This window comes from Thermobia domestica, chromosome 2, assembly GCF_964235325.1.
Source record: "Thermobia domestica chromosome 2, izTheDome1.hap1.1, whole genome shotgun sequence".
NCBI lineage: Eukaryota > Metazoa > Arthropoda > Insecta > Zygentoma > Lepismatidae > Thermobia > Thermobia domestica.
In genome coordinates this window covers 95,657,114-95,682,756 of record NC_137455.1, presented here as the reverse complement: position 1 = coordinate 95,682,756, position 25,643 = coordinate 95,657,114, and the positions used below count along the sequence as shown (strand labels likewise).

Genomic DNA, 25,643 nt, shown 5'->3' with positions numbered 1-25,643 from the left:
AAAAACATACTCATCAGTTAGTGATTTAAGACTAATGATCCATTAAATCTGCAATTAGCTAAGGAAATGATACTGTACCCTCTTACGAATGAATTACAATCAATGTATTGAAAACAAGAATAGATTAAAACGTTTTCTTATATTCTTGTTTTCAATACATTGATTGTAATTCATTTGTAAAAAGGTACAGTATAATTTCTCTAGTTAATTACAGATTTCATGGATCAAATGTATGCAACGTTCACTATTAGTCAGTAACATTGCTTCGTATATTTTACAAGAACGAAAAACCACCAAACTTTTGTAGTTAGTTATTTCCATATACCGGTATACATTATAATATTTGGAATATATGTACACTCATGTCCAAAATGATTGTCTGCATATCTATAATTGTCTTCTTGTAAGAATATAATTTTGATAATGATTTGCAGGGTACTTTTAATACTGATACTATGTGTATAATCAGGAAATGTATGTTTGTGGTAAATTTCATAGGAAAAGAATTATAAATACGAAAATTAGAATGAGTAAAACAAAATGTTGCTAAATGAACACGAAAGTTTTATTTTCGTTTTATTGTTCTTATTTACTGCTCTCTTGACATGAAATTTTCCACATACATGTCTTTGCCGATTATACACATTCTAACGTTATAAGAAATACCGGCCGAATTCGTTATCAAATTATATTCCTTCAACAACACATTTATAGACATGCGACAATAATTTTGGACATGAGTGTACATTTTTCAAGTTCTTTCTAACGGTAAGAGCAATGGCTTATTAACCCTAGAACTCCCAGTGGGGTCGAATGGACCCCAAGACATTATTTGTCAGTTTTCAGTTCGTATTGGTTTCTCTCTAATTAAATGTTAAGCGGTTACTTTTCCTATTTTTGGTTCCTCTTTCCGTTACGTAATTATTATTTTGTTTCCTTATTATTTTCTCCGAAAAAATGAATGATATATCGTTGTTTACCAGACGGGGTCCAATGGACCCCTGATTTTGGATTTTCGCTCTCTCGTTTCTTAAGTGTCCAATATATGGCGCCATGAATTTGTTACTCCTGTTAGTTATAAAATTATTTATTTCAGATCTTTCGAATGCAAATTATGGTAAACTATAATACCAATACTGTAAAAAGCACAATGTATTGCTTGTGATTTTTGCAAGTTTCTTTCAAATGTAAGTAAAATACAAATTCTAGCTGTCGATTTGACTTTTATTGTTTAATTTAAAATAATCTTTCAAATCAATGTAGACGACAAAACAGGTGTGCGATTCGGAAAATTTCTATTGATTTTCGTAGTGTTTTATGTATTAGCAATGAGTGGGAGAGGACAAAAGTACCTTAGTTGTGAACAAGTTGTTCAATTGCTTCGTATAAAAGATAGTGTGGATTCTGGAAAATACAGTGACTACTTACCTTCAGACAACAAGAATGAACCAGTTTGTCTTCTTTGAAGGAAGTGGTAGTGATAGTGGTGCAGATGTAAGTTATAATCAGGAGGAGACATTGGGTCAACCAAGAGCATCAGGTAGTGAAGAGAGATTCTATGTCTCAACAAGTGCTGAAATTTGGCATGTTCAACTACGTACAGCGATTCAAAGTAGAATACCAAGCATTGTTAGTAAGAAGGTTGTATCTTTACACTTTACAGTTAGAGAATGTGACTCAAAATCATCTGCATTTGTACTGTTTTTTTTTTTTGTTTTGTTTTTCTGAAATTGATATGTAAATGGAAAAACACAGAGAATGGTTACTTTCGGGGATCGGTGGAATGGAACGGATGAAACTGAACTGAATAAATTTGTAGGCAAGTTGTTACTTATTTGTGTATAAGTGCAAAAAGGAATCCATCAGCCAATTGTGGAGTCGCTTGGATGAGCGTCCAATATTTTCCAAAATAATAAGTCCTAACATATTTCAAATTTCGATACGATTTGATAATGCAGCCGAGAGACGCAGAAGAAAAAACCTTCAAAACGGCAAAAGTATGGTATTAAAATTTGGGCTATATATGACAGTACAACAAACTAAGTCTGGAAGATGAAAATAAACAAGAGAAAAAGCTGAGAAGATTCCAGAGAAACTGAACAAAATAAAAAAAAAAAGTGGTCATGGATCTCACGGAAGAAATTGAGAACAGTGACCGTAATAGGTGTAGAATTTGCATAGGATTTGCCTTCAAGACGCCTGACATTTGTTGGTACAATACGACGGAATAATCCAGAATTGCCATCAGATATCACGGTTTCTAAGGAGAGAAAGAAATTCGCAACCATGTTTGCATTTCAAGACAATGTAATAATAGTATCTCCTTGTCCTAAGGCAACTAAAGTTGTAACTCTTCTTAGTACAATGCATTCTCACCCTGCCAAACCTCAAATCACAGAAGATTATAACGCAAACAGAGGAGAAGTGGATACCATGGATCAAATGGTTCTGTATTTTAGCTCCAAGTGAATGACAAGAAAATGGCCCATGATCATATTCTACGCTATCGTAGATGTAAGAGCATTGAATGCTTACATATTAGGACTTTCCTTCACTCCGTGCCTTCAAAGAACAACTCAATAAAAAAATTTTTAATCGAACTTGGAAAAGAGGAGGCGTTCAATATGAAGACATTTGTGACATTCCAACTACTCCCAGAAATACAGCCAAGGATGATCGTGAACCAGCTCGAAAGACTATATGTGACCATGGAAAGGACAGAAAAATAGATAAACTTGCACATGGTGCAAAAACTACGTTTGCAGTGAAAAGTGGTGTGTGACATGTGCTTAAGCTCTTTGTATTGAACGTTACGTTATTGGCTAAAGATATTGCATCAACATATTTAACAATTTGTGTGCTATGAGTTATAAAAGAGTTAAAATGATATGTTTATGCAAAATAATTAGTGGTGGGCACAAAAACCGGTTTTTCGGTTTTCGGTTTTTAGAAAAACCGAAACCGTTTTTTGAAAATTTTCAAAAAACTGGTTTCGGTTTTCTTCAAAACCGGTTCGGTTTTCTCCAAAACCGGTTCGGTTTTCTCCGAAACCGGTTATCGGTTTTCTCCAAAACCGGTTCGGTTTTTCACCAGATCCGGTTTCGATTTTCTTCAAAACCGATTCCGTTTTTTTTTTTCAAAATTTGTTCTATTTCTGACCAGAATGGTGTTTCGTTGTTCTCCGGAAACCGAATCCATTTCCACAAAAATAGTCTTATGTGTTTTCGAAAAGTTTTCACCGAAACCAGTTTCGGTGAAAACCGAACCGGTTTTGGAAAAAAACCGAAACCGGTTCCGGTGAAAAACCGAACTGGTTTTGGAGAAAACCGAAATGTCGGTTTTTCGGATTTCGGTATTTATAGAAACCGGTTTTTATAAAAACCGGTTTTGCCCATTCCTAAAAATAATATAGTAAGAATTACAATGAAATTATTGTGTTTACAAAAACTATATGTATTTGTAAACAGAAAATTAGAAACAAAATGAAAAAATAATTAGAAATTGGTAAAATGAAAACAAACATTTTAAATTTCCTAATTCAAATATTATATTTTAAGTATTGGAAATAACAAAATTAATTGTAAAAACACTTTTGGAAATAATAAAATAATATTCTGGAACATTACAAGAACTATAACTAAACCGCTGTTATACTCTGATGAGCATAAAACCTAAAGATTGTTGTTAACTATTTCATTACTTATTTATAAAGAAGAAAATTTCATTTAAATAATGAATTTTAGTCCTGGGGTCTAATGGACCCCAGCGGTATTTAACGTCAGTATTATTTTCCGGGATTCTAAGGGTTAACATTCGTGGGTTAATCCATTTCAATATCGCCGGACTTCAATCCTATTAGCACACGTGGTATGATCAGCATAGTTGCGTGGCTGGCCTTGTTCTCCCTTCACAAACTCTGAAATATCTTCAAAGAACTGTTCCGCAACATTACATACAGATATTATTGAATCTGATCCACAACATTATTAAAAGTATATGTCTTTATTTGTGAGACCTGTATTAGTATCAGCGGTGATCATCTTACTCTATTAGTGCCACGCGGAAAACCTTCGCCGCATTCTTAGCATCAACAACTTTGTGTTACATATGTGAAACATTATTTTCTCTTGAAAAGGAATGAATTCCTCTTCATAGCCATCTATCTTCGTGGTGCCTGATGAAACGTTCGGTGTGGTATTTGCTTTAGATCAGAGCAGTGTTTTGCATCGGAGTTTAAATAGTAAAACAGACTTTCTGTAATTTTATATATTATTAAGTGAAAATAATTTTTATGGTCCATGAACATATCATTGGCAGAAATATGGAATCGTGGACCTCACAACTGCTACGATGTGGGAGAGCTAAATAGAAACAAAATACTTGACAAACCACCAGTTTTCAGCCCTTTTCTTTATAATACTATTAATCAGTTTTAAATTGTCGAATTGAAAGTAAGTTACTAAAATATACTTAATATCATATTTTACGGGAAAGAGTAAGCAACGATGATTTGTTATATGTACATTTTTTTCCTACAAAACCTCTTGAAGGTTATCAACACTGGGTGTCTGCTATAACATACCGCTCCAATATAGTTTTGTGCATATTAAGGCTCGATAGCCTGCGAGTTAGGGTGGAGTGAAAAGAGGCCAAAAAAATTTTTTTTTCGAAATTCAATTTTGGATAGGGGGCAAAAGTTGCATTGTATTATAGTTTTTTACGATGGAAAGTTTCAATTCTCTAAAATAATTTTTAGCTGGGGCGCAAGGGCCTAAAGTTTGAAAGGTTATGCAAATAAGTGAAAGGAGGCCAATTTTTTAAAAATTTAAATTCAAACTTGGATATGTTGCAAAAGATGCATCATATCGTAGTACTTTACCATGGAAAATTTCAATTCTCTAAAATATTTTTAGCCGGGGCTCCATGGCCTTAAGTTTCGTAGATTTTGTAAACAAATACATGTTTGTTGTGTATTTGTGTAATTATTAAACAGCTCTTCGCTTAAAGTAGACTGTAATTTGAGGGTGTTAAGATTCGTTGTTCGACGAGATGAATTTCTAAAGCTACCGAAATTCTTATTCTGTGTTACAGGCTACATCAACCCAAAATTTACCACTAAGAGGTGGCTGCCGTCGAGTTCAATCCCACCCACCCGCCAACATTAGAATGAATTTTTCATAAGTTGCGTTCACGTCTTCCTGCAAAATACTGCGACTGTCTCAAAAGTAGGCGTTGTTTTTCTCGAGTCAATTTTGGAACGAATAGAGAAAACGCTCTCTGGTGCCCCAGATACTGAAAGAAGTTTCACTAATTAATTTCACTAATCAATCTTTCCACTACTTGCTTATGAAATTTGAACTCAGGGATATCAACACATGTATTTTTTGAAGCGCGAATTTCTTGCAATTTTTCGTGTGTCTCATGAGTCAGTGTTAGCGTTCTGTTATATTACACTCATTCCAGTTAATCATTTCTGTGTAATTATTAGTCTCGAAGTTTAATACTGGCACTTCGAAGGAACGAATTTCAGAAGGTTTACACTGCTTTCTGGATTGGAATATTTTATCAGCAGCAAGGATTCGTGTAGCTGATCTGTTTTCACCAATCATGGCAATGAGAATGTTTTAAGGATTCGCATAGAATGCATTTCTGGAAATTACTTTATTGACTGGAGTCTTGTGTCTTGTATGGTTCTTGCAAACATCGCGAAAATTTTATGGTCAGGAACAAATGTTTAGCTCCGTATTTGACAAGAGGTTTCAGTTTGATTTTGAACCACACTTTTACCACGAACTTTGATGTAGTTTTGAGCTCCTCTGAAGGATTTGGCATTGATATATACATCTATAGACGCAAAAGTCTGTAAGCCACTGTTAGCCAGCGAACATGCCCAAGTTTCCCAGGTTGCTTAATCTGCTAGGCTTTTATCAGTCTAATCTTATGACAGATTGGAGTATTTCACACAAGTACTTCTGATCATAACTGAGATCACGCACATTTAGGAGTGTAGTAGGTTCTGAAGAAATCTTTTCGAAGCCGTACACTGAATTTGTTTCACAATACACTAATGATCTACCAATAGAGCCAGAGAAAGTGTAAGGGCCAGTACTTATACCATCGATTTCTTTTAGTAAATGACGAAGTGGTAGTTCAATGAAATGCAATAAGCATATGCATCACTGCAAGGGCTTAACATTAATATTAGTGCCATCGCAGCCGATAGCTACCACATCTAATAGGTCCACATTATTTTCTTGTAATTCGCGACAGATGAAACTAGCAATATTCTTTGCTGATGCTGATCCCGTCAAAGCATTTCCGGTATAGCCGAGAAATTTGTTACCCGTTTCTACACGGATAGAATAATGTTCTTCCATCTTCATCTTCCGGACATTGTGAGCGTTTGGTCTTTCTTCCAATCAAAATAGATGGCACGAGGTTTCCCTTTATTGACAGTCCCTTAATTCTTACACTTAAACCATTTTCCACAACCTCTCTTTGAATTTTACTTCTGTCAATTATGTTTTGCGACTGCTTTAGACTCACATATTTAAAATCTTCCAAAACCGCAGTAGCAATTGCTGCAATTTTTCTTCTAGTCACGCCGGTTTTCTCCTTCACTTTCGCTAATGTTCGGACAAATTTTCTAATTTTCGTGCATCCAATCTGTGCTTGCTCTCTTCTTCAAAGGATATTTTCAACTAAAATATGATCTCCTCCAGCTTCAGTGTGTTCTTTATTGCCTTCCTATCTTGTTTCCGAAGATGACAAGTAGTCTGAAGATTCAATAATGTAACTATAGTAGAGTATAATACTTTTTGGGTGAAAGCTTCACCGTAAGATCGCTTTTTGGCTTTCCTTCCTTCTCTTTTCTTGAATTTCTTTGTCCAAGTAATATAAATAATACCGAATATCATTTTTTACTCACCACCCAGCGACACAACTAGGCTAGTTATCGTCCGGGGCAAGAACTCGCCTTAGCCAACCCCCCCCCCCGACTAGCCAAACCAAAAGGCTCCGCAACTATATCTGATATTGGCATTAGACAGTAGTTCTTCTATTCCATTCGTTCTTCAAGTGATAAAGCTTGATTTCGAAATTGTAGTACATATTTTAATTTTTAGTACAAGATAAAACACTAAACTACTTTGTAACTGATTGACAAATAATCTGAGAGTAGCATGCTTGACACATTCTTACAGTCTTAACGAAATAACTGCAAATCGCAATGTTTTCGGAATTATATTGGGATGTGGATATGTGTAGAATGAATCAACATCTTTTGCTTTTGAATAGAATGTTTAATTATGAAAAACAATATAGTTGTTGTCTGGAGTATTATACTCGGACATTTTACAAATCTCTTAAATCGATGTAAGTTAAATGAAAACAAAAAAAGCTGGAACTAAAATTTAACCTTACGGCTTCTTTTGTATGCAAAGGTTTTACAATGTCCTCAAAAGATAGCTTGAAGCCAACATAAGCTCTATGGATATGATCCTAAGATTGGTGAATCGTTGTTATCCTGTTAAGTTTCTGAGGTATTTTTTTAATAATATTTAGTTTGCTAAAACTAATTTCCTTGCTTTATAGTGAAAATAATTATATGTCCAGTTTTGCGGCCTCCAATTCGACGCCCAGGGCACAAGCCCCGTTCCCCCCTACTTACGTCACTGTTACCACCAATCAAACTATTGTACTATTAACAATTCTGCCTAAAGTTCATTGTAGGATATCAGAAGTCTTATTAAATAGCAAAAAGCTTCTTTATGACAGACTCGCAAAATGCTTATAGTTGATCATTTTTCGTCTTATTATTCCCAAATTTCAGGACCATTGCGACCCAGCTAAAAATAATTTTAGAGAATTAAAGATTTATGTTGTTATCTATTGACAAAGGGTGCATGTTTTGCCCTCTATCCACAATATAAATTAAAGTCTACTTTCAGCGAACATTTGCTAAATGGTTACATAGTAAACGGAAATTGATTTGCAAAATTTCAAATTTAAAGCCCCTTGCGAACCGGCTAAAAATTATTTTAGAGAATTGAAATTTTCTATGGTAAAATACTACGATATGATGCAACTTTTGCCCCCTATCCAAATTCGAATTTCGAAAAAAAAAATTTCGCTCCACCCTACTGCGAGTGCTGTGCGAGTTAGTGGTTGCTTCTGAAAGAAAGATAACGGTAGTTAGAGTCGAAAATTGGTGAGATCCTCGATTTTCTGTTTAAAAGTCATCTTAAACAATGCTCTTAAATTCTGTATTTGTTCGATGATAAATTCTCATCATAGATCTCTCGGTTAAAATTGGTTTTATTTAGAACTTTAATGGCCCTGCATTGCGTAGTCGCTAACGCTATCGCCTCCGATGCGAGCAGTCCCGGGTTCGATTCCCGGTGGGGTCACTCGGTCGAAAAAGTATAAAACGCTTTTTCAGGCCAGCCATCCTGAATGAGATTTTCCTAGGTTTTCTTCATTCACACCAGGAAAATGTCGGGGTGGTACCTAACACATAGGCCCCATGGCGCTTCCTTCCCTTTCCCCGGATAGTGTGGTAGACGAGGGACGTCATCCCTCATACCTGACGGGCTAAACGGCCATTGATGCCGAAAGCCCAGAAATCTAATATTTTAAATTTTATTTAGAACTTTACTTCGCTTCATGCAAAAAGTAGCAACATTGATTCCAAACAAAACATTATACATTAGTTTCCAGATGAAAGCATTTGATTCATCCATCAGCATTTAATCGGCCTCTTTCTTTAAAATCTTCCAACTGATACGTATAAAAAGTATTTTCGAAGAGAAAAGAAGAAAAAATATTCAGTTTGTAATAAAGATTACATATATTCATTCCTTAACATAAAACGCGTGCTTCTTATAAGTCTAAATGGAATATTTTCGTAAAAACAGTACTTTTTTCTTTGCAGAGATGGATATTTTTATTATACTTGTATGTAAATTTAATGTGGTATCATGATAAAGGATACTGCAAAAGGAAGGATTCTTAGTTTTTCTTTATAAGCACCTTACGATAAGTTCTCATTAAACATGTTGACTGCGTAACATACTAACATATCATTTTTTTTAATTGAGTTAGCTTGAGATACGTCACTATATCAATTTAAGTAAAAATGTATTTTGAGAGCCGCCACAATCTTTGAAATCCTATAATTCTGTTACAATTAAGTGTTTGTGGTGTGAGAAATATGATCATAAACTATCTCAAAGTGGGAAAAATAACTCAATTTCGTCTCATCATGTTAGCCAGGCGACGACCTAATGAAAAGGATAGGAAAAGGAAAACCAAAATTAACTAGCAACTTATTTAACAATAGAGAATTTCGACGTGGTAGAGAAAAAGTGAGATGGAAAGAGATAGTGAAAGTGAAAAAAGAATCATAAAGTTGTGGGGTTCTTTAATCCCAGCTAATCTCTTTTCGTGTCTTGTGTAACAATCGAGGAGCGAAAAACGTGTGAATTATTCACGAATTCACACAACGAGGTCTGTTTGGTTTATATAGGGTTAGTTTTCTTTACACCTTTCACCTTTTTCCTTAACGGTGGATAAAAATTTACCCAGATTTTCCTTTGTTACGAAAAGTAAAAGTTTTTCCCTATTTTTTTCTTTACTTACTTACTTACCATTGACGTCAACAGATTTGGTCTTCCTTCGTTGAATGACTTTCAATATATTCTACTTTGCCTAGACTTCAGCAAACTTAATCTACATAAAAAGGTCTAACATTCTTTTTGACATATTTGTTCATTCGTTCGTTGAAGTCTCTTCCTATTTTTATAAAACACAATCACATTGAATTCTGACATTTGTTCAAATAATCACAGAAAAAATAATTTTCTTAAAGAGCTTCTATATCTTGAACAAGCATTTGCTTATGTTCTATTAATGCATTATGTAACATAATCGAACACTTACAAAATCCAGCTTTGTCCGGTTTCTTCTTGCACACACACTTTCTTTTATCGAGAATGACCACGATGGTGTAAATTCCGGTGTGCCACAAGGTTCTAACCTTGTCCCTTTGTTTTTTCTCTTTATTAATTACTCACTATAAATCATAAACCATTCCGACTGTTTCATTTATGGTGAGGAATTACGTAGAAAAATTAGTAATGTAAAAAATAATTCGAAACTACAGAAAAAAGTCTGACAGAATTTATAAGTGTAGAAAATGAATTTTGTTTAAACTTAAATGAAAGTAACTTATGACATTCTCTGTGAATAGTAAAAAGTGTTTCTAGACAACAAAGGTTTGGTAGAGAAAAAAAGTCGGCATGTCTAAAAAATTGGAACTTATCCAGTAATTTATGTTTTAAAACTCTGACTGTCCCTGAAGTGTCCACACGTTTCAAAGCTAAATCACAAATAGCATATTCCTACAACAGAGATTATTTATAAGAGAGGGAAGGGGCGAAGGAGACTACAATTAATGGACGATATCAAAACATAAAAATCGTACGTAAAGACGAAGATGTTAGCGGAAGAACGTGGAGTATAGAAGTTTCTCAGTTGCGGCAAGGGATCTGCCAATAATGATAGAATACTTAAGGAAATTTAAGTTGTCGATCCCTAAGATAAATTTCGAAGTTTAATCATTACACTACTGCATATAAACTTCAATGACTAAATGCACTCCGTTGAATGTTATAGTGTATCTGAAATTTGTACAAGGACGAACAAAAGTAGATGTCTTTTATAAATGACCAGATTCATTATCACCTTTATTGCGACATACTATCAAAGCATTCGAGCCTACGCCAGACAGAATGGAATATAGATTTCTTCGTAATAAGGTAACGTAAGGATAGTTCGCACATAATTCAACAAATTTGCATAAAATAGCCAATATGAAAGCCTTTGTTAAGAATAACGTAGTATGTAATTGGGTACCTTGTGTGCACAATACCAGACCCGCAATCATTGTTGAAAGTAATTGTGATGGTGGTTGTCTTTTGCGCGATCTCTCCTACAGAGGCAAATGAGATCGCGCACATGGGTAGGTGAGATCGCGCACAACAGTGATACTACAGAAACAATCTGATATGATGAGGAAAATATGTTTTAGAAACATTACACAATTAACAGTGAAGCTGACATTTGTATCCTACTGTAAGATACATGACTTAATATCGATATTAAGAAATGATAATTATAAACCGTGTTATCGACATAACAAACAACCTTGCAATAGACAGTTGCTTAAGGGATATAACAGCTTTGAAATAAACACTTACCTCAGCCTCATAGCCAGAGCACTAAGAAAGAAGGAGCCGAGATTATTTTTGAGAGTCTGATTTCAGTTTACCCCTCATGCGTAGGGCTACATTCCAACAAACAAATGAAAGTTTGAAGGGAGTGAAAGTGGTGGCAGAGGAGTTCATGACTACAAGTCTGACTTCTCTACGGAAAATAAACTCTGGCTATTGTATATTTTCTCGTTACTCTCTATAATATGATGTTCACAAATAGTGGCGTCATCTCAAATTTTGTGAGGCGATGCAAGATTATCCAGTGACACAAAAGCTTCACTTTTCTTGTTAGTATACTTTTTTTTTTTTAAAAAAAAGCATATATTTCTCAAACTAAAGGGGGAATTGTCCCCTGCCCTTCAAAAATAAACACCCCTGTTTACAAACAATATGATACTTGTCCCGCATGTACGATCTCTGCGTGCAATGAATCTGGGTAATCTCTCCTACTTCATGATTGCGCGAATTGTCCTATTTTGGCGGAGGATAACAAACCTGCATAGTTTGGGTGAAAATTTCTAGACTGGCAGTAAACTATAGTACAATACTGTGAAGCACTGTGCAGGTACTGTAAAGTTATTATAATTACATTCATAATGGATTACTTAAATTATAGTTAAACTCGAATTATTTAAAGCCGACGAAAAAATTACATGTCAACTGAGACCGAAAAGTCGTGTTATTATTCAGTTCAAAATCTTTGTCGTCAAGAATTCTATCGAGCAATTTGAAGTTTAAAATATATAAAATGATTAGTACGCTGTTCTACAGTATGGTTGCGAAACATGGTCACTTACTCTGAGAGAAGAACGCAGATTGAAAGTATTTGAGAATAAAATCCTGAGACAAATATTCAGACCCAAGAGGAACAAAAATAGGGAATGGTGGAAATTCGATGACGAGGAACTACATAATTTATATCGTTTGGCAAACTCTGTTACGGTCATCAAGTCTAGGAGTCTCAGGTGAACAGGTTATGTAACCAGAATGGTGGAAAGTAAAAACGCTTTCAAAGTTTTAACTGCAATTTGATCCAAAAACGATCATTAGGAAGACCCAGGTGCAGATGGAAAGACAATATTCAGATGGATCTCACAGAAACAGCAAAGGAATTCAAATTAGAAACTGGATCCAGTTGGCTTAGAACGGAAGTTAATGGAGAGCTATTGTGCACGCGGGATTGAACTTCCGGGTTCTTTAAGCCATAGAGTTACTTTATTTATTTATTTATTTTTGCGACTGCATTTGAACGAAATTGATATTCAACACAAATTGTTTCAACAAGATGAAAATATCTCCCACAACGTGTTTCCCTTGCTCCAGGTGAAATTCCTATGGCAAGTTCTCTCTGGAACTGATGACCGGAACAGGACACCTAAGCCATGTGACCTTACTCTATGCCACTAAATCTATTGGGGGATCAAAGGTCTATGTAAATAAACCCCGAACAGTGAGAGCTACATAAATAAAAGAGTATGTACAAAAGTAATTTTAAATTTAATCGGGAAACCAAAGCTCTGAAAAGCTCGTGGGGGACGTATTCTGGATGTCATCTTTCATTCTTAAGTTGGAATATTTATCCGTTGTGATGATGTATAAATGTATTTACCATTTTGTAGTATTTTATTAAGTATTAAATCGACGTTCTTATTGAAACACCAATTATTAATAGGGATAAGCACGAGCAATTTTTCTTTAAAACTTGACTCGACTCGAAACAGACATCTTTGAGCTCGACTTGAGACCTCGACTCGAAAAATTTCCTCCAGCTCGACTCGAATTCAAAGCCAAAACGAGCTAATTCGAACTAAACCCTGTGAGTAGTTCTAAGTACTCTCTTCAAGTATCCTATATAGACCATATAATTATCAATGATACTACTACTACAAAACTTTATTATTATTATTATTACTAGAACACCGTGTATAACCATGAAAGGTAGGCAGTTTTTTTTTATCTGAATGCTGAAAACTAGTTTACTGTCAATCTCCTCATCGAGAAGTCTTTAGGAGGCAAAGACATCGGTCACGAGGTTCTGGGTTTGAGTATTCGGGCTCGAGCCAAAAATTAAAACTTATAGGACGCCGGCCAAACATGTTCAAAACTGCTCCGCCCGGGCTTAGGGTTGCCAACGGCTCGAACGGCTCAGCTCACAGCTCATTCGTTATCGAGACAAACCGAGAAATGACCCGAGCCAACAGCTCATCCAAACAAGCTGGCTCGAACCGATGGCTCATAGGAGCCGAACTAAATTGAGCTGATTGCTCACCCAACCGAGCCAGTTCGAACCATCGACTCAATTGAGCTGAGTCGAACCGAGCCGATAGACTCATTTCAACGGAGCTGGATCGAGTCAATGGCTCACATAAGTCGAGTCGGTGACTCATCCCAACCAAGCTGGCTCGAGTCATCAGCTCAATTGAGCCGAGTTTGTGGCTCATCCCAACCGAGCCGGCTCGAGTCATCGGCTCAATTGAACCGAGTTGATGGCTTGTCCCAACCGAGCCGATGGCTCATCCGAGTCGAGCCAACTCGAGCAGTTCTGTCAGTTGAACCGAGCCGAGCCGGTTGACATCACTACTCGGGTTGGGCTTCTGCTTGGGCTCAAAAATTCGACCGTGCAAGTCTCAGCCTTGATGGCAATATAAGTATCTACATACTTATATTGGTTCTCACGACATTTGAGACTATCTCGTTGTAAAAATCTATTGGCTCGTTATCGAGACTAGACAAGACACGTTAAAAGTACCAGAAAAAATGCACTAAAAGCAGGAGACGAGATGTACCCCTGTCGTGAGCAACACTAAAAGTGTTCCACATAACTGCTTACATTTGTCATGGCTTTCACTTTCCAGTTTAATCAGGCCAAGATTTAAAAACGAGTTAAAACGAGCTAAACGACCAAGTCATTTATCAAACTCGACTCGACTCGAAACTCGACTTCAAAACAGTGATTCGACTAGGAAATTGACTCGAGAAAATTACATTTGACTCGACTAGAAACTCGAGTCGAGTTTTAGCTCGACTCGTGCCCATCACTAATTATTAATAGATAATAGTCTTTCTTTAGCAGGAATTATTAATATATTTTTTTTTAAATCTAGTTTACTCTTACTTTCGATATAATAATGAACCGTAGCAGTGACGGTTTTTATCAAGTAGTGTTTTGCATTTCCCATACATTGATTTGTGAATATCTCTGGTCTTGACGGGGGAAGCCAATAAAATAGATCCTCTTAACGTATACAGACAGATAAAGAAGATAAAGAAAAATATGGAGAGTGCAGAAGCCAAAACACAATATTTTACGATGGTAGTACGCTGAATTCCCTCTGCACGATTCAAAGAGGATTACTGCAGAAAGTGACGCTAGGGAAGATAGTGGTTGCCACCTACTCTACAACTTCACCGGCATCTAACTTTTTCTTTACTTCAAATACTACAGTGCAAGAGGAAAGTGGTAGTTCAGTATATATATATACAGTAATTGAAAGCATTTTTCAGCAAATGATAATAGAAAGAAAATGGGATATTATTAGAAACGAAAACGTTTACAATGATATAATTTGCAGACATTTCCAAATTTTATATGTTCTATTCCATTGTCAAAGCTCAGTCACCTTGAGTTGAAAGGAAATTACCAACATCCGAGAATTTCCTCGTAAATGGTCAATTTAAATATTTAGGCTAAAAGAGAATAATAATGACGCAAACATTAGTAAGAATAAATTTGAAAACCTGAAGGAAAAAACAAATACGAAGTTGTCCATTTCCCCAACTTCGCATAAACCAGGATTGAATCAGAATTAGAAGTTATTCATACCAGAAATGATTTCCATCATATGACTACCGTTCTTCAGATGATAAACTGACGGGTATATATACAGCTGTCGATTGCATAAACTGGTGTTTTTCAAACTCCTTTTCAGTTTTTGCCACGTCTATTAACATTGTATAGCTAATTTCAAGTTAGTTTGTATTGATAACCATTAAAAAGAAAACATTATCTACGAAACAGAAACTGCCTATCAAATAATGCAAAATAATTATTGTAACCGCTTTGAAAGATAAAAATAATAAACTTCCCAATAAAGCATGCATTATACTCTGTAATGGGGATCTACATCAGTAATTAGTTACAAAATGTCCTAACATTCTCCGGGCATACCAGTGATTGCGCTGCTACAGAATAGTATGCTGCGATGCACAGTTTTAAAAAGGTTAGTATAAGCTTTAATAATCATGTGATGCAAAATAAAACGTAAAAGTCGAGTACCAAAATCTCGTACAGAAAGTAGGTCAACTCACATACAGTAATTCATTAGCCTTTTAGTATCAGACTCATTTTCATGAGATTAGTACAGGAAACAATTTTCAACAATAATCACTGGAAAACTCCTGGACTAGAAGAAAAACATTGTATACTCATCAATTTTACAAGCTTCAACTTTTTGAAAATTTAAAAAAAATAAAAAAAAGCATGGAAAGAAAAATAATTTCCTCTGGTTTATCCGGGCGCAACTGTGTTTGAACTTCCAATTTCCCGAGCCTTAATTCGCCATGAATTTAAATTATTTTGGCAATTGGGAAGGAGGAGGGGAGCGAGATACAAACATATGCAAGAATTGGCTTGCAGTTTAGAAAGGTCGAGGGAATTTATGTAACGTCATAAAGCCAGACAATAGTCCTGTGATTTCGATATTGTACCTATAATAAGACGATTTATGTTTCACATATCTTCGAGCTTCTGTATTGTGCATGCATACATAAAAAATAATGTACAAATTATTGTTGTCTAAATTAAAAGTTTCTTCCTCTTAGGAAAGGAAAATTGGTGACTTCTTCTATTCTCATTTCTTCCAATGACATTCTTTTATAATAAATCCAATTATTAGACATATTTTGTAGTTATTCATAGCTTTTGGAACAAGAGAGGGAACTTACTTCAGACATAATTCAGTAAGAAAAGTTTGTAGCTTATTATGTTTGGTCAAGCATAAGATGTTTAGGAAAAAGTAAACAGATTTTTTTATTATCACTTTTAATGAAATTAAATACTGTAATGTTTTTGTTCGAATCTTTGACAACCATTTTGAATACTTCAAAAACTCTTCATATAAATAGATTTTTAATCATAAGAGTTTAATTTAAATTAGTTTTAAACCATTTTTTTTTTGCAAATCGCCAGCCGAATAGTGAAATTGACTCAAAACAGCTTCTTAAGAATACAGGGAGTAACAAAAATGGGTCACAATATTTTGGGAACGAGATTCCTCACATGAAAATAAGACCAAAAAAGTTCATATGGACCTGTGCTCAAAAGCGGATAGCTTTGGAGTTATAGGGTGCCGAAAACGTGAAACAAATTAACTTTAAAAGTTCATAGCTCCACTACTATGGAACCTATCGTAATCGGGTCAAGATATCACTGAGGAACTGGTAAGTGAACTATCCAAATATCCATGTTTAAGAATGGTGCAATACGTGCACACCAATTTTTAGAGAGGTAGGTGGAAAATGATCAAGTACTCCCAAACACCCTCTTTAAAAATGGTTCACATATTAGTTCCTCAGTGATGTCTCTACCCGACTACGATCGGTTCTACAATATTGGAACTATGGACCTTTAAAGTTCATTTTTTTCACATTTTCGGCACCCTATAATTACGAAACTATGCATATGATTTTTTTTCTTATTTGTATGTCAGGAATCTATTTCCAAAATATTGTGAATTTTTTTTTAAACATAGATGGAAAGCTATGGCTGGTTCTTTGGGGACTACTCCATGTCTCTCTAAATACAGTAAACAAATCCTAGATGACTTTGGAATGATTTAATGTAACTTCAAATAAACATATGTTTATTATTTGAAGTGACGTTTTATTTTCAAATAAAAAATATGCTTGACATAATGTTGATTGCGGCACATGTGTGCAAGAATTTCATGAGAACAAGTGTGTGATCTGATAATATGTACATAAATGTCAAACATGAAAACCAATTGCATACAAACTGCCGGTACATGGACGAGTGAAATCAAAATTCAGCTTGGTGATTCAGTTTGTTTATATTGACTCGAAGCTTTATATATGGAAGCCATACAGTAAACTTTGAAACTCAAATAATTATATTTCTGGAAGGCAGATTACTTACGCTGTATTCAGGGGATATTCTATCAGCAATAGGTAGTATCCAAAATAAAGTATGTACACATTAATTAGAATGACGTAAAAATATAATTATATAGAATAGTGTAATACGACAGTCATCCGCAGAAAATGTAGGAGTGTATTAAGTTGTTACTATAGCAATGTGTAAAAAAAATATAGTGAATAATTTTTTTAAAAAAAGTCATGCTTAATAACATGTTTTGCACTATATGTGGAACTCTCTGCATCACTGGAAACAGTATTATAATTACACACTCCATTTAAACAGGTTTGGTTCATGTATTTCTCCATAATTCTTCTTCTAAATATGAATGTATGAAACTTTATGCAAACATTTTACTAAGTTCAAACCTCAATTTCGAATGTCATAACTCCGTAACTAAATGAACGCACAGGATGCCATTTCATATGAATACTAGCAAGTCAAAGTCTACTTCTATGCCAAATTTATAAAGATCGGATGAGTTATGTAGGTCATACATGATATATACTGTTCTATTGTTTTTTTAAAAAAAAAAAATCAAATGAGAAACAATAACAATCATATATGTCGAAATAACATCTGAAAACGAATTTAGTGCAATAATATCTATTTCTCTATCTATGTTAAATTACCTACTAGGTTTGTTAGTTTGGATTCATTGATACTCTATCTCAAATATCGTATTGAAAATTCTTAATTATTTCTACCCTTAAGAATAGGAAAGATGTTTTTATGTTGCACATTATGTAATTTTACTTTCATCATGCAGCCCTTAAATTAGACCCATACAAAGATGAAATTATTGAAGATTGTCAGTGCAGACTTAGGCGAAATCGATCAACTATCGATAAGATCTTTACCGTACGTCAAGTATTCGGAAATGGACTAAAATCTTTCAGTTTAACGTCTCATGATTATGCCAGGCTAACTGAGATGATGATTAAGGCAAGTGAATGATGATGGAAGAATTGGTAGAATGAGAACATGGGAGGAAAAGGGAATACCCAGAGAACCCATGAACACGGTGTTGTCCACCACAAGCTTACTTGGCCGCGTATCGAAACAGGGACCCAACACGCCAGAGGTAAGCGCTCTACCAATTAGTCACTGTGTCCCCTCAAGTGTTCGGAAAGAAATAGGAATGCAATACTCAGGTACGTCTACTGTTTATTGGTTTCAGAAAGGCATATGGTTCTGTTAGGAGGAAAACATTGTAGTGTTTAAGTTAATCCAAAAGTAAAATCCAAGTAGGAAAATACTTGTTCACAAGATTTCACGTGTTAATTATCGGACAAAATTTTGGTTTTGTATATCAAAGACATTCTGTTCTGTTTATTGTAAAATGAATGTAAATCGTTGATGTAACAAAATAACGTATTGAGAAATTACAAATAGGAACTATTATAACAGTTTCTGAATGTAGAATTACCCACATTGGTTTGCGTCTATATTTTCTTGTAAGCTGGTAAATCTGCTGTATGATAAATTCAATATTTCTAGCATTGATGTAGGTTTTTTTTCTAGTATATTTATTTACTGGCCAAAGAGGTTGTCTTTACACCATTAGCGAAGATAACAGTAAATCCGACAGAAGATGACAGGATAACAATAGAAAGAAATGCAAAGGTGTTATTAGACGCTTGTATGGACATGGGTTTAGAAGTAATTGTAAATAAAACTAAATACATTGAAATTCGCCGTGATCGTAATACAGCAATTTATGGGTATATTACAATATCAAATAATACTTTCGAGAAATTGGATACTTTAAAATATTTAAGATAAATATTAACAAACGTAAATCATATTCATAAATAAATTAAACGTCGACTGGAAGCAAGGAATTCATGTTGTTATTCAGCCCAAAATCTTTTGTCTTCGCGAATTATGTAAAAAGACTTGAAGCTTAAAACGTTTAAAAAAAATAATTATGCTTGTTGTACTGTATGGTTACGAAACAGGCTCTCTTACTTTGAAGGAAGAATGCAGACTGAAAGTATTTGAGAATAAAACTCTAAGACAAATATTCGGAGCCAAGAGGAACAAGAATGGGAAATAGCTGAAATTTCATAACGAGAAACTGCATAATATGTTAGTGCTTCATAAAATTGTCATTGAAGTATATTAGGCATTAATTTGTTTGGCTTGGCTAGACTTTAATTTTTTATAGTTAATAAAAATAATTTTTTCTCTGCTTTAAACGCGTTATTATTATTATTATTATTATTATTATTATTATTATTATTATTATTATTATTATTATTATTATTATTATTATTATTATTATTATTATTATTTGTATTTCAGGGTTTTTATGATTTTTAATTTTTAGTGCCTTTTTAAAAAAGAAAAAAGTCTTTTCACATTTCTTAGCAAAAGATTTTATTAAGTGTCTGGTTTACCAAAACTTCTACATATATTTACTTTGCTCGTGTTCCCGTTCGTCTGGGAGACAAAAATCGGGAGAGGACTTTTGATAGATCACCATCAATATTGGTCACGGTGTAGTAGATCAACAGTGGCAGAAATCAACCATTTTCACTTTTAACGTTGATCACTATAGAGCTAAAACGGTAATAGATAGCGAGAAACAGTTTTTTGCAATCGATTAAGTATTGCAAGAACACATTTCATCTCCATCCTTATCTCTCTACTAGAATCGAAAGTGAAGCAAATCCACTACAACTTCCGATTTCAAAATTGATCTACAAAGAGCAAACACGGTAAGCGATAACGACAAGCAGACCACTTCGAGTTTTAACAATGATTACCATAAAGTAAAAATGGTAACAAATGAAAAGATTTTTTTTACAAACAATTTACCAATAAAAGAATATATTTTATCTCCACTCAAATCTACCAAAACTGGAAGTAATAGAAATCTACTACTACTTCAGATTTCAATACTAATTGAAAAAATACTTCTCCATACAACACAAATTCCTTCGCGTGGTATACACGTGACACAGCTACATAATAATTACTTCTTTTTATGTCAATAGTTTTCTTTGGGCCTTACCTGAACATATGAGTACATTTTACCACTGGATGAACGCAAAGAAAATACATATATATATATTTTTAAATAAATTATTTCAACTATTCCCAGGGACATTTTTGCTCATGCAAACTATACAAAAAGCAATACTTTCTTCCATTTATTAACATTTACATATATTACTTAAAATAGAAATAACACCCTTTGATGCACAATGGCCGTTCCTTTCGTATAAGGCATGTATAAGGCATGAACCTGCAACTTAATATGTGCGTAAATTAATATGTAGAAACAAATTGTGGTTTAGAACGATTGAATGTAACAAGTACCTGGGGCCAATAGACTGACCATGCAGCACCCAATTGAATATGTACTACCTTACCGTTCAAAATTTTTAACGAACTACGCTACCTGAGTGAGGAGTTATAACAAAAATAAAATGTGTTAATATTAACAAAATTTTGTCAAATATTACAAATCCATAGTATATTGTGCAGTATGGTTTGCTGCTAATCAAAACGACTCTGCCTGATTTTTTCAAGAATAGCATAATTCCAAAATTATTTTGGAATACTATAGTCTTTATTTTCCTAAACGAATTTTCGTATTTATGTCAAAATAGCAAAAAAAAAATTATAATGATTTCAAAGTAATTTTGTATACTTTTAAAGCATAGTGTGAGAAGTAGGCTACCCCACGAGACGTGACAGGATTCTTATGACGAGAGATATAGTTTTCGAGACAAGACAACCTGAACAGTTGTGTTGTAGGCAAATCTAGTAAGGAGTTATATTTTTTAAAGTTGTGAAATAGAGTAGTATATATATATATATATATATATATATATATATATATATATATATATATATATATATATATATATATATATATAGGATTATTTAAATTCCTTACCTCTGGTCCAATATCTGTCGCATTGGCACTAGAAACAAATTCTCTCAGGAATCCGTCTAATTCTGTTCCTTCAATGTAACCATTTCCTGCAACAACAAAAATAAGAACAAATAATTAGAAAATTGTACGTCAAACTTGTATATTAAAAAGTTCGGAAAGTAGCTTTAAACAAAATAAAGTGAATATTCTGTATTTTTAAAGAAAATCTCTATACACTATTGCTGTTCAAATTCGAATAGTTACATTGAGAAAAACCCGTTATTCGGACAGTGGTATATTATACAAATATACGGATTCCTTATGTTTATTACGGAAATCTGTAGGGAACATATGTTATCTATATGCTATATATGTACTGCCCTTTTCCCGTTTAGATGTTACATCATGCAGCTTCAAGATGTCTGACATCTAACCGTCTTCTGTATGTTACATACGTATATGTATGTTACATAGTTATATGCTATATACGTCCATCTTTACGTGAGGTCCTTACCGTCTACATATATGCCTTTTTTTCATAGAAAAGTACGTATAGATGGAACATTTATACGGAATGTATTATAAAACATATTTTTTCAGTAATACGTTTGCTGCAGTATGTTAAATATAGTCTTACGTTAACCCCCAAAACTACGGGATTTACGCATATAACGTACATCTTTACGTACACCACATACGTTTTTTTCTCAGTGTACTCATTCAAATATTCTATTCTAATATTCAAGCAAAACAATTATTCGAATGAATGTTTTAAACAGTTAATTCGAATAAGGGAATAATTGAATAATTATTCGAATAGATTATTGTTCAAATAATAATATAATTATTTATTCGCATAATGCATATTCGAAAACGCTACTGGCATCATTACATTCTAACAACACTATTATCCTAACAGCATAAGATGTGCTAAGCATGTGTCATTTTGGTGTCCCAGCTACTTTTTAGGTACCCGACACTAGGCACATATGATATTCATGTGGTAAGTATATACCTGAGCTACCTACAGTTTTAGGTACTTGTTACATCTAATTGAAATTTGCAGCTAGGTACCACAAATATAGCATTTCTATACCTGGCTCAGTTTCGCACTCTAACAGTCATTTGTTTTTAAGTCGTCAATTGGGACATATATCCGTCATGTTCTAGGTACGTCCTTTAGGTACATACTGTTTCAGATACCCTAACAGCACAAGATGTTCTGAATTCATCTCCCACATTTGATGCATTTGTTGCTTCTTTCTCTAAGCGATTGTGTACTAGAAGCAACAAACGCATCAACTTTATTAAACTTCAACTGTCACCAATCATTTTAAAGTGAATATGGAAGAAAGTAAATAGACACTCGTCATTTTGTTATAAAATTACATGGCGAGCAGATTTTATCTGATCCCAAATGATTATCGTCGAATATACGTGGTTAAAGGAGCACTCTGATTAGCCAAATTCAAAAGACCTCAGCAATTTATCTCTCTACAAGCGACGTTCTCTTCATAGTCTCTGTGGTCAAGTCAGAAGAGCATGCGGCTAGTAATCCAAAGGTTGGGGGTTCGCGCCCACCCTGGGGTACATTTTGTTACTTGTTTAAAGTGTTGTTTAGATTCACCTTGATGTAAACACATTACGCATATAGGCGATTTAACATATTTTGGCTGAGTAATTTTGTAGTTCATTGACGCTTACGGCATAGGGAACATACCTAGAACATACTAGGCACGTTCCCCAGGTACATGTCAGGCATGTGCCTAGGGCGGACATAGACTGTCACTATCACTTGCCATCCATGCGATTTCTCTCAGAGGTTCATAAGGCACATACTGGACACATTCCCATGTACCTGAGGGAACATGATAGGCATAAGTCTGCTTTGTAATTGTGCTGTTAGGGTACAAGGTTGTGTCAATAGTTTAATTTCACTACATGAAAGAAAGAGTAAGGAGTACAAATACAAAATCTACTTACGGGCATAATTGTTAAGTTGAAAGATAATACATGCAATACTGTTAACAGTATCTACGTCACCGTTAGAAGACAATCCATAGATATGATCTGCTATATTAGTAGTGCATATTTTTCATAGTCAGTATAGTGTATAAATAAATACATAATCAATTTCAGCAGAATAAGAACTACTTAACTGCTTCAGAATGGCAATGAACAATATACACTCTTGTTTTTATTAAATATACTGCTTTTTGGCAGGTCCTGAAACTAATAAGGGTTATTTTTCTTCTTCTTAATTTTCAATTTGGGCCTGGAAATGTTTCTTCTGTGTTCCTTGATTTTCAGCTTTCTCCTTTAACTCCCAATATTTTCTTCTGTTTTTTTTTTTCAAATCATCGATCACTTGTGTTCTTCTTCTTCCTCTTCTTTGTTTTCCTTCCATCTTTCCTTCTATGGCGGTATGAAGAAGACAATTTCTTCACAAGATGTGGTCAATCTAATTGACCTTCCTACGAAGGATGCTAGCTAGAAGCATCCTCTTCTCTCGTATCGGTTTCGAAACATCCATACTTATTACACTCTCAGGCCATTTTAACTTCTCCATCTTTCTCCAACACCACATTTCGAAGCTCTCTAAATATTTCTTCTCTCACTTCCTTAATTTCTAAGTCTCTGAACCATATAGCCCAATGCTCCATATATAACATTTGGCCAACTTCTTTCTTAGTCCAATATTAAGTCTGCTAGTTAAGAGTGATCACAAACATACACTGTAGCGCCACAAATATTCCTTTTTCTCAATTTTCTCGTAAACTACATATGAAAGTATGCCCTGAAATATATAATTTTATTCAGTTTGATGCGATGTATCGATTTATGTATGTCTCATTTCTGAACTATACTTTATACACGAATTTAGGTTTAAGACTTAATTATACGTTTGGGCTATTTTTCATTTACCATACTGTGTACTGTCGTCTTACAGTGTCATAATAATAATAAAATAAAGATTGATGAGGATTACTTCAATACCAATTTGAGGCTTGGTTATTAAACTGAATCAATTTTTGAGTGTACAAAAAATCGTTATTTTCGATTTTTTTGAAAACTACTCATAAAGATTTACTCTCACATATAATTTTGTTAACTTCAATGAGTTCTATCAATTGGTATGTGTTTCATCTTTGGTGTATTTCTTATTTCGTCAAACGGTAATAGTGCTGTAGACTTTAAACACAGATCGTAGTGATGCAAGGTTTTATTTTTTTATGTACTCTTTCCAAAAATGCCAATCCAATACGCTATTACCAACGTTCATGTCAAATTGCGAGATTCTTAATCGATTCTTCTTCCGGAGTATGTTTAGTACAAGGGGTCCAGAAGCACGTAAAAAAACACAAAATTTAAGGAGAAATGAGTGATGCAAGTACTTAGACGTAACATAACGTAACCAAATCTAACCTAACCTAACATGAACTAACGTAAGCTAACCTGAACTAACCTAAACTAACGTAATATTAGTAGAAATAAGCGAAATTCTATCATTTTTTTGGAAAATTATGCGGGACTCCTACACTAATATAACATAAACTAAACTAACCTAACGTAACCTAAACTAGCTTAATCTAACTTAAACTAACCAACCCTACTCTAAACTAACCGAATGTGAACAGAAATTACCAAAATAGTAATATTTTTTAGAGAAAAGAGCTGGACCCCTTCTGCTAAACATAGGCCCTTCTTCCTCGTGTGTTTCCAAGAATCGATTCATGACTGTGTTCAATGTTGTCATTTATTGTCAATGTAATTATCTTCCCTTCCCAGTCATCTTTCTTAATATTCATGAGCCTATTCCGGAACAACATACGCGTTCTTGTAACTGGCTGTCGTGAAGTTTGCTTTGTCACTGTACACTTCAAATAAATTGATGGAAATTACGGTGAAATTATACATTTTTGATGATAACAATCATTACGTGGATACTAGTTGGAACGGGCGCAAAATTCTTAACACTAGCAGCAGAGAAAGTTTTCAGCCAAATCAAACTGACAACCAAAAATATTGTCAATGCTGCTACATCTTTCATCAAAATATTCCTGTTAAATAAAGTGTTATGGGTAATTACAGGTATACTGTTGAACTTTGGTTGGTGTATATCATATTCACGCAAACATTTCCAAGACTCATAACAGATTTGTGAACGAATATGGTGTTATGGAAAGCATAGCATTTTTTTTTTTTATTTTCACACAATCTCGTGGCAATGTACTGTAGTGATCATGCAACAGCCTGAAGAATTATTACACACCAGTTGAGGATCTCAGCTTTGTCTCCTTCCATATGATTGAAACGAATTAAATCT

General features: G+C 34.2%; 1 protein-coding gene across 4 annotated transcripts in view; it reads right to left on the bottom strand.

Annotated features, from left to right (window-relative positions):
- Cbp53E (Calbindin 53E) overlaps positions 1-25,643 on the bottom strand; it is a 716,107-nt gene that overhangs the window by 280,153 nt on the left and 410,311 nt on the right. For all 4 annotated transcript variants that reach the window (XM_081744047.1, XM_081744052.1, XM_081744043.1 and 1 more), the window contains one exon: positions 21,338-21,423. In XM_081744047.1, the coding sequence (XP_081600173.1) occupies positions 21,338-21,423 (86 nt within the window). The remainder of the gene's footprint in view (positions 1-21,337; positions 21,424-25,643) is intronic.